Source organism: Arvicola amphibius, chromosome 2 (assembly GCF_903992535.2).
Source record: "Arvicola amphibius chromosome 2, mArvAmp1.2, whole genome shotgun sequence".
Classification (NCBI taxonomy): domain Eukaryota; kingdom Metazoa; phylum Chordata; class Mammalia; order Rodentia; family Cricetidae; genus Arvicola; species Arvicola amphibius.
In genome coordinates, this window is record NC_052048.2 from 77,406,305 (window position 1) to 77,416,913 (window position 10,609).

At 36.7% G+C, this 10,609-nt stretch overlaps 1 gene segment (V, D, J or C); it reads left to right on the plus strand.

Moving 5' to 3' along the window:
* The first annotated feature begins 5,960 nt into the window (after positions 1-5,960).
* Positions 5,961-6,615, plus strand: LOC119807198. The segment is given in 2 exon segments: positions 5,961-6,009; positions 6,209-6,615. Coding segments are annotated over 2 exon segments (456 nt in total).
* The last annotated feature ends 3,994 nt before the right edge of the window (positions 6,616-10,609 follow it).

Sequence of the window (10,609 nt, forward strand, 5' to 3'; positions counted from 1 at the left end):
AAAGACACTTAAGGGCATGCTCAACCACCTTAGCAATCAGGGAAATGCAAATCAAAACAATTTTGAGATACCATCTTACACCTGTCAGATTGGCTAAAATCAAAAGCACCAATGATAGCCTTTGCTGGAGAGGTTGTGGAGTAAGGGGTACACTCATTCATTGCTGGTGGGAATGCCAACTAGTGCAACCACTTTGGAAAGCAGTGTGGCAGTTTCTCAGGAAATTCGGGATCAACCTACCCCAGGACCCAGCAATTCCACTCTTGAGAATATACCCAAGAGATGCCCTATCACATTACAAAAGCATTTGTTCAAAAGTGATTTTAAAACATAAACCAAAGAAAAACAGCTAAAAAATAACAATCACAGAGAACCGAAATAACAATGGGGAACCTAAGAGGGACATATATGGATTTAGGTTAAATGAAATCTACATGGTAAGTAGAAAAAGACAAGATCTCCTGAGTAATTTGAGAACATGGACACTATTGGAGATGGTTGAAGGGAAGGGGAGGGAAAATAGGGGAACAGAGAAAAATGTGTAGCTCAATAAAATCAATAAAAATAAGAACCACATACATGATGATTTTACACTTGGGTGCTTTTAGTAAATGGAACAGCAAGGTGTTTATCATTTTAGGTTCCCCTGGGTACACTCTTTTGCCCCAGTCTCCCACTTCAATACCTGTTTTTCTAGAGCAGAGGGACATTATCTCCTTTAGGGCCAGTAAGAGTGTCACTGAATGACATTAGTTATATGCATTGGAACCAACAGAGGAACCAGGACAGTCTCCCAAGTTCCTCATCACTTTTGCCTCTGACCTAGCATCTGGGTTCCCTGCCAGGTTCAGTGTCAGTGGGTGTGAAACAGACATCACCCTCACCCTTCATCCTGTGGAAGCTGAAGATGCTGCAAACTATTCCTGTCAACAAAGCAATGAGCTTCATTCCACAGTGCTCCAAGGCTAAACAAAACTTCCTGGGGTTCCTGCTCACTGAAGTTCAGTATCTGAGCTATGTCTTTTTTCCACACATCTCAACAATGTTATCTTAAAAATCTTGTTTTTCTAAAAAGGATAAACATGTGAAACAGAGATTTTTAAAATAATATATGTGATTATCTCACCATGTATGCCTTATAAGTTTTCAATTTGATTCCTCATTTAACATCTCCATAATACTATTTTCAAAATGTAATTTTTATGTTTAATAGATTGACAATACAGAAAAACATTTAATATATACAGGAAAATTTTATTAGACACTCAAGTTAAGAGCCTTGAATATTGAAGATTGTTGGTTGTCTTGAAGATACAAGTTGACATCCCCACTCTAATGCTACATTTCCACTTGTATTAGCATGAGATTTCAAAATTCCATTTCAGCAGGTCACACATACAAGCCTTCTACAACTTATTTACTGCCTGTTTTCTGATATGCATCTCTGTGTCCATCACAGAAGCTCATCCATGAACTTAGACCCATTAGCTGTTTTTCTACTTGCCCAACACTACATTTTTTTTGATATAACATCTTCCACAATGTGGCCACATTCTTTTCTTGCCTTCCTTCACTTTCTGCTATATTCTTAGGTGGAAGAGTATAAAGTCTCACCATATATTTTAAGTTGACCTAGAAATTGCTGTCTAGCACACAGTGACCCCAAACCTGCAACCCACCAGCCTCTTCACCCTTACAGCTAAATTACATGATTCCACCCAGCTCCTTTTCATATTCTAGGTGTTGCTTCATTGCAGGTGCATAAAATCCAGAGACTCAATAGCACAAGTCATGATCATGGAAGCTTCACTTCATAGAAATTCTGCACTTCTTCATGAACCTCCTTTGGACTTTCATATCATTCCCATGTGGATGAGAAAGATCACTAAAATGATCCTTAGCCCTACTTTGTGATGCACATCTTTATGTTTTTCAGGTGTATGGTCCTATTTCAGGATACTGAAACTATACTTTAGGTCATTTTTCATGGTGTACAGGAAGTTACCACAAATTCGGTGACTTAAAGCCTATAATCTGAGCAGGCTGTGTCTGGGTCATTTCCTCAGGCTCTTACAGATTACAATCAAAGTGTTGTCAATGCTGAATTTTCATCCAGGCATTCAAAAACATCTTGTTATAAGAGGAGTATAAACTTTTTATTTCAATTTGGTTCCACTAAGTTTCATAAGATTACCTTGACTTTAGAAATGTCCTGAATCAACCAGTCATATACCACCCTTCCACGCTGTCCAATGACTTTCACAGTTATTGATGGGACATGCAGTAAGAAAAACTTCAAGGATATAAAAGATTTCAAGAGTCCTCTTAATAAGCCTGGACGAGGAGAAGTTGGCTGAATTCCATTCACAAATGCAGGAAAAAAGTATATATTCACATATGCAAGGAGTCTTTTCTGAATTAAATGTATATATTGAGTCACAAAGAAAAAGTTAATACACTTATGTTATAATTTTCATTTTCATTATAGTTGAATAAACCTCTTTGCATATTTGTCCCTTTTTATTATCCATTCATCTGTTGAAAGACACTGGGTTGACTTAAATTCTGACTATGTGAACAGTGCAGTAAAAAACATGTATGTAAAAACATGTCTCTTTTAAGATGATTTACATCTGTTTCAGAAAATTACGTAGTGCAGAAGTAGTTAAATTATATGGTGATTTGATGTTACTCTGACAAGCCTCTATACAGAAGTTCATAGCATTAGCACCAGTTTGCTGTCCCTCCAGTAGCTTGTACTGATTGCTCTTTCTGCTCTGTCTTTGCAATATTTATTGTCACTTTCATGATTTCATTTTAATTTATTAAAATTAATTTATTTTAATTCACCATTCAAAATAAAAGATTTTATGTTTTTATTGTGGTTTCTAATTTACTGCCAAATATAATAAGAATTAACAAGTTACAAAATCATGTAGAAATCACTATCCAACTTCAGAACCAAGTTTCTTGAAACTTGGAACTCCTTACCTTCAGTCAAATCCATTTATTAAGAAGAGATTTGAGAAGGCTTATTATTCTGCTCCATAACTCTCTTCTGAAGATGAATGAGCTGAAAGCACAACTAAAATTTGCCTGGGTGATACGTTTCTTCTTGTGGTATATAGGACTCATCTGTAATACGTTGGTCCATCGTTTTTCCTTTCCTAGAATTTCAGGCACTTTTCTATGATGATCCAATATGATGTAATATGTAATAGAAGTTACTATTTTGGGAGTGTTGCATTTTAGATTATTGTACTATAGGTGGAGGTAGCATTAATTTTACACCATATTTAATTACAACTTCCTCAGTTCCCATTATGCTGATTTTTAAGATGAAATATGTCTTTCCTGAACCTTCATTCACACTGACATTCATGGAAGAGGGTGCTGTGTACCATGAGCTAATGTCATCAACATCAGATTTCCTGACTCGACTCTGGGAAAAATTAATCTTTGTTGTCTTCATCCAATAGGTTTAAAGTTAGTTCATTTTTAATCATAGCCCAAGGAATCTGATGCACAAGGGTGGAAACTAGATTTGGGGGAAAAGCAGTAACTAAAGATTTTATGGCTTTTTCTACTATTCACAATAGAACACGAGAATTTTGTCCTTTTAGTCTCCGTTCTCTCCCCTTACATATTGTGAAAATACGTGTTTAACTGAAGGAGCCTTTGGATTTGTATAACCCAGTCCCCAAGTGTCCTATTTGAATAAGCAGCATTAATGATCTGAATTCTCAATCTTATCTCATTGCAGCTTTCACAAAGCAAAGTATAAACTTCTATAAAGATCCAGAGAACATCAGAACTTGTTAGACACTGGCTGGAGCAAAGTTATTCATCTGTCATATTTTTGACCTTGAGATTGAGAACTTCCTTCACCCACATTCTGCTTATCTCTTTCTTATGATGGTGTTAGAAGTTGACAAAGGAGATCAGAATATGCCTATTAGAAATAAATTAGCATTTTTACCTGAAAGGTAGATATATAAAATTATATAATTAGTGCAAATAAATGGGAAATGCATGCTACCTAAACCCACATTTAATTTCCAATAATAATCTTTGATTAATGCTAAAATGTTAATGTCAGATAACTACAATGATTCCAATATCAAATGTCTAGGTTATCTTGCAAGTACTTGATTAATAACACATATTTTGAAAGATTGTCATCATGCACAGATTAGATTGGCCTAGAACTTGTATCCCAGGCTGTCCTCAAATGTTTAATACTCCTGTTTATGTCTCTCCATTTCTGGGATCAAAGATGTTAATCTTAACTTCTTGCCTTGATGTTTGATTCATTCATTTTTCTGTTTCTTGTACTTTACACATAATGCTGTTTTGATAATCTACTTTTTATATATTCTTTCAGAGTTCACTAAACAAAAGTCCAAGTGTATTCTGTGATTTCTATTATTGCTTCTAATTTTCATTCATACTCAAATTTTTTATTATATAGCATCAATTTATTTTATTTTGGTCTATTGATATCTATAAAATTTTTACTTGATTTAAGATTGTTGGGGTCCCTTCCTCAACTACCTTGGTTATGGATGATCCTCAGTAGTGGTGCAGAAATCAGGACACAGGGGATGCAGAGTAGGAGATACAACAGTATACTTTATTGCAAAGCCAGTGCTATTTTAATAATACTCAAATCAAGATTTAAACTAGGTTCCCATAATACCTGACAATAGTTTTATAAACTAGTAAATTCGTTGCAAATAATTTCAAGAGCTTTGTACCCTAGTTAATCTAAACAAAAAGCCTGCTGTTGTGAGAATAACCTTCTCTGTAATATACTATGTAAACGTCTCATCAGAAGACAAACTGCAACCTAATGTAGCCTTTGAACTACAGTGAAAATATGTGTTCTCAAGGACTGACTATTGGCAGGGCATTTTACTGATGGAAGAGGTTTGCCTCCTTCTGACTTGGTTTGCTAAGCCTGTCAGCAAAAATGCTACCTCAAGTCACTCTTGCACAGAGTTTCTATGCAGTTCAAAACTTTCCCTCTACATAAGTTGACTCTATTCCCTTCTGGAGAAATATTTTTTTTAATGTTCACTATATCAACCAGACCATATTCACCCAGTTTCAATATTGCTAAATTGTAAATTATCATAGAATATGCATTTTTAAATGTAACCAACCTTGGTAAATATTAGATTACAGCAAAGATTTTTTGAAAGAAAAACATCAAGTTTGTTTTCTTCTTCTATTTCCAAAAATTTATCATCTTCTTTCAGTTCCCTTAGTTGTGCACATGATACTTGTTTGTTTCTGCATGGTATACCGTTACTTTGGGATTTAAGATTCGCTCATCGCAATGTTAATGTTCTTCAGGATTTACACAGAGTGAATTCTGAGCTGCTCTTTGTTTAGTCTGGAAACTGGAGCACAGCCTCTGTGGCACTGTTCATTATACATCTGTATAAGAGTGGTTTTAAAGATAGGAGAAATATATCAATTTATCTTCAATTTTCTCTCTTTCCCTCCCTCCCCCGTCTCTCTTTTCTTTCCTCCCTCCACCATTTTTTATTGCATGGTTTTTACTCTAAGTTTCTTTTGGTGTGATTTTTTTAACATATTTTATCATTTTTGGTTAAACATTAATTGTTACTCTTAGATAGCTTTCCTAACATTTTTTAAAACTGATTTAAAAATATCATGGATTTTAAAACAAAGTTGTTATTAGAGTGCCTAATTTATATATGTTTGAGTGCTGTAAGATGACAGCATTTAGTGATTGCTCATACTACCCATGATGTTATTTTCCCCTGTTGATTGACAGCAGCTACTCACACACACTGTTCAGACATTTTCTTATGTATTTGGTGACTGCTTTGCATGGGCTTCTCCAGCTCAACCCAACCTCCTAGAATTTAAAAACTAAGTAAGCCCTTTGAGTGAGAACTGAGATACATCAGAGAGACAGAGGAGGCAAGATGGTGTCACAAATCCAGGTTATCATGTCCCTGCTGCTCTGGGTGTCTGGTGAGAAATTCACAAGTATATTATGTTTTTAGAGTCACTTCTTTGTATATAAGAAATTCACAATGTGTGCTATGACAGAATATGTCCTACTCAATAATATGCAGAGAATATGACATTAAAAGGATATTAAATGACAAATTACGACTGGACTATATCTTTTTTTTATTATGCATCATCATTGTCTTATTGTTGATTGCAGGTGCCTCTGCAGATATTGTGATGACCCAGTCTCCATCCTTACTGGCTGTGTCAGCAGGAGAAAAGGTTACCATCAGCTGCAAGTCCAGTCAGAGTCTTTCATATCATAGCTATAACTACTTGGCTTGGTACCAGCAGAAACCAGGACAGGCTCCTAAACTACTTCTCTACTATGCATACACTCAGCACACTGGGGTCCCTGATCGCTTCATAGGCAGTAGATCTGGGAGAGATTTCACTCTCACCATCAGCAGTGTCCAGGCTGAAGACATGGCAGATTACTACTGTATGCAATCTTATGAGTATCCTCCCACAGTGCTTCAGCCTCCAACAAAAGCCTCTCTGAGATTCTCAACAGCTGGCTGCACCACACAGCCCTGGACCTGCACACTTCCCTCTGCAGCTTGAGGCTGGTGTGTTCAAACTGTGATGTAAATATTTGAAGTGCCCAGCAAAACTGAAGGGTTCAATGTCTCTTACGTAATTATACCTTAAAATACCTTAAAATAAATGTTGCAGAAAACTCAATATGATCTTTCTATTCCATAAACTCTGCTGCTTGAATAGGAGGAATTTATCTTTTATACTTCTGGACTTTCAGTGTCAAACACAAGATACTATGGGCAGAAATGATGATGATGGAAAAGGTTTCGAAGTGTAGGAAAAATGTTTTTGCTTTTTTTTTTTTTACGAATTATAGGCTCGATGTCCTTTATTTATGGCTAGAAACCAATTATGAGTACCTCCCATGTTCCTCTTTTTGGGCCTGGGTTACCTCGCTCAGGATGGTGTTTTCTATTTCCATCCATTTGCATGCAAAATTCAAGATGTCATTGTTTTTTACCGCCAAGTAGTACTCTAATATGTATATATTCCACATTTTCTTCATCCGTTCTTCCACTGAAGGGCATCTAGGTTGTTTCCAGGTTCTGGCTATTACAAATAATGCTGCTATAAACATAGTTGAACAAATGCTTTCGTAATATGATTGGGCATCTCTTGGGTAAATTCCCAATAGTGGGATTGCTGGGTCCTGGGGTAGGTTGATCCCAATTTCCTGAGAAACCTCCACACTGCTTTCCAAAGCGGTTGCACAAGTTTGCATTCCCACCAGCAATGGATGAGTGTACCCCTTACTCCACATCCTCTCCAGCAAAGGCTATCACTGGTGTTTTTGATTTTAGCCATTCTGACAGGTGTAAGATGGTATCTCAGCGTTGTTTTGATTTGCATTTCCCTGATTGCTAAGGAGGTTGAGCATGCCCTTAAGTGTCTTTTGGCCATTCGAACTTCTTCTGTTGAGAATTCTCTGTTCAGTTCAGTGCCCCATTTTTTAATTGGGTTCATTAGCATTTTAAAGTCTAGTCTCTTGAGTTCCTTATATATTTTGGAGATCAGGCCTTTGTCTGTTGTGGGGTTGGTGAAGATCTTTTCCCAGTCAGTAGGCTGCCTTTTTGTCTTAGTGACAGTGTCCTTTGCTTTACAGAAGCTGCTCAGCTTCAGGAGGTCCCATTTATTCAATGTTGCCCTTAATGTCTGTGCTGCTGGGGCTATACGTAGGAAGCGGTCTCCTGTGCCATATGTTGTTGAGTACTTCCCACTTTCTCCTCTAACAGGTTCAGTGTGTTCAGATTGATATTGAGGTCTTTAATCCATTTGGACTTGAGTTTTGTGCATGGTGATAGACACGGATCTACTTTCATTCTTCTACAGGTTGACATCCAGTTATGCCAGCACCATTTGTTGAAGATGCTTTTTTTCTTCCATTTTGTGCTTTTAGCTTCTTTATCAAAAATCAGGTGTTCATAGATTTGTGGGTTAAGATCTGGGTCTTCTATTCGATTCCATTGGTCGACTTCTCTATTTTTATGCCAATACCAAGCTGTTTTCAATACTGTAGCTCTGTAATAGAGTTTGAAGTCAGGGATGGTAATGCCTCCAGAAGTTCCTTTATTGTATAAGATTGTTTTAGCTATCCAGGGTTTCTTGTTCTTCCATATAAAGTTGATTATTGTCCTCTCAAGATCTGTGAAGAATTTTGATGGGATCTTTAAGGGGATTGCATTAAATCTATAGATTGCCTTTGGTAGTATTGCCATTTTTACTATGTTGATCCTCCCAATCCAAGAGCAAGGGAGATCCTTCCATTTTCTGGTATCCTCTTCAATTTCTTTCTTCAAAGACTTGAAGTTCTTGTCAAATAGTTCTTTCACTTCCTTGGTTAGAGTTACCCCAAGATATTTTATGCTATTTGTGGCTATCGTGAATGGTGACGCTTCTCTGATTTCTTTCTCTGCTTCCTTATCCTTTGTATATAGGAAGGCGACTGATTTTTTGGACTTGATCTTGTATCCTGCCACGATACTAAAGGAGTTTATCAGCTGTAGGAGTTCTTTGGTGGAGTTTTTCAGGTCGCTTATGTACACTATCATATCATCAGCAAATAATGAAAGTTTAACTTCTGCCTTTCCAATTCGAATCCCCTTGATCCCCTTGTTTTGTCTTATTGCTATTGCTAGAACTTCAAGTACTATATTGAAGAGATAAGGAGAGAGTGGACAGCCTTGTCGCATTCCTGAATTTAGTGGGATGGCCTTGAGTTTCTCTCCATTTAATTTGATGTTAGCTGTCGGCTTGCTGTAAATAGCATTTATATTTAGGAATGACCCCTGTATCTCTAATCTCTCCAAGACCTTTATCATAAAGGGGTGTTGAATTTTGTCAAATGCTTTTTCTGCATCTAATGAGATGATCATATGGTTTTTATCCTTCAGTTTATTTATATGATGGATTACATTGATAGATTTTCGTATGTTGAACCAGCCCTGCATCTCTGGGATAAAGCCTACTTAATCATAGTGGATAATTTTTCGAATGTGTTCTTGGATTCTGTTTGCCAGTATTTTATTGAGAATTTTTGCATCGATGTTCATAAGTGAGATTGGCCTGTAATTCTCTTTCTTGGTTGGGTCTTTGTGTGGTTTAGGTATCAGGGTAATTGTAGCTTCATAAAAGGAATTTGGCAATGACTGTTCTGTTTCTATATTATGAAATACCTTAAGGAGTATAGGTATTAGGTCTTCTTGGAAGTTCTGGTAGAATTCTGCATTGAACCCATCAGGTCCTGGGCTCTTTTTGGTAGGGAGGTTTCTGATAACAGTTTCCAATTCTTCGCGACTAACAGGACTATTTAGAGCATTTACCTGGTCCTGGTTTAACTTTGGTATATGGTACTTATCTAAAAAAGTGTCCATTTCTTTTACATTTTCCAATTTTGTGGCATACAGGCTTTTGTAGTAAGATCTAATGATTCACTGAATTTCCTCTGTGTCTGTGGTTATGTCCCCTTTTTCATTTCTGATCTTATTAATTTGTGTGTTCTCTCTCTGCCGTTTGATTAGTTTGGCTATGGGTTTGTCAATCTTGTTGATTTTCTCCAAGAACCAGCTTTTTGTTTCATTGATTCTTTGGATTGTTTTCTGTGTTTCTATTTTGTTGATTTCTGCCCTCAGTTTGATAATTTCCAGTCTTCTACTCCTCCTAGGTGAGTCTGCTTCTTTCTTTTCTAAAGCTTTCAGGTGTGCTGTTAAGTCTCCAATGTGTGCTTTCTCCGTTTTTTTTTAAGTGGGCACTTAGTGCTATGAATTTTCCTCTTAGCACTGCTTTCATAGTGTCCCATAAGTTTGAGTATGTTGTGTCTTATTTTCATTAAATTCAAGAAAGACTTTAATTTCTTTCTTTATTTCTTCCTTGACCCAGCTGTGGTTCAGTAGTTGACTGTTCAGTTTCCATGAGTTTGTAGGCTTTCTGGTGGTAGCATTGTTGTTGAATTCTAATTTTAATCCATGGTGATCCGATAAGATGCAGGTGATTACTAATATGTTTTTGTAACTGTGGAAGTTTGCTTTGTTACCGAGTATGTGGTCAATTTTCGAAAAGGTTCCATGAGCTGCAGAGAAGAAGGTATATTCTTTCCTGATTGGGTGGAATGTTCTATAGATGTCTGTTAATTCCATTTGGTTCATTACCTCTATTAAGTCTCTTAATTCTCTGTTAGGTTTCTGTTGAATTGACCTGTCCATTGGTGAAAGAGGAGTGTTGAAGTCTCCCACTATCAGTGTGTTTGGTTTGATGGCTGCCTTGAGTTCTAGTAATGTTTCTTTTATATAAGTGGGTGCTTTTGTATTAGGGGCATAGATATTCAGGACTGAGACTTCATTCTGATAGATTTTTCCTGTAATGAGTATAAAGTGTCCCTTTCCATCTCTTCTGATTGATTTTAGTTTGAAGTCAACTTTGTTAGAAATTAGTATGGCCACACCCGCTTGTTTCTTAGGTCCATTTGCTTGATAGACCTTTCCCCAACCCTTTACTCTGAGTGGATGTCTGTCTTTGTGGTTGA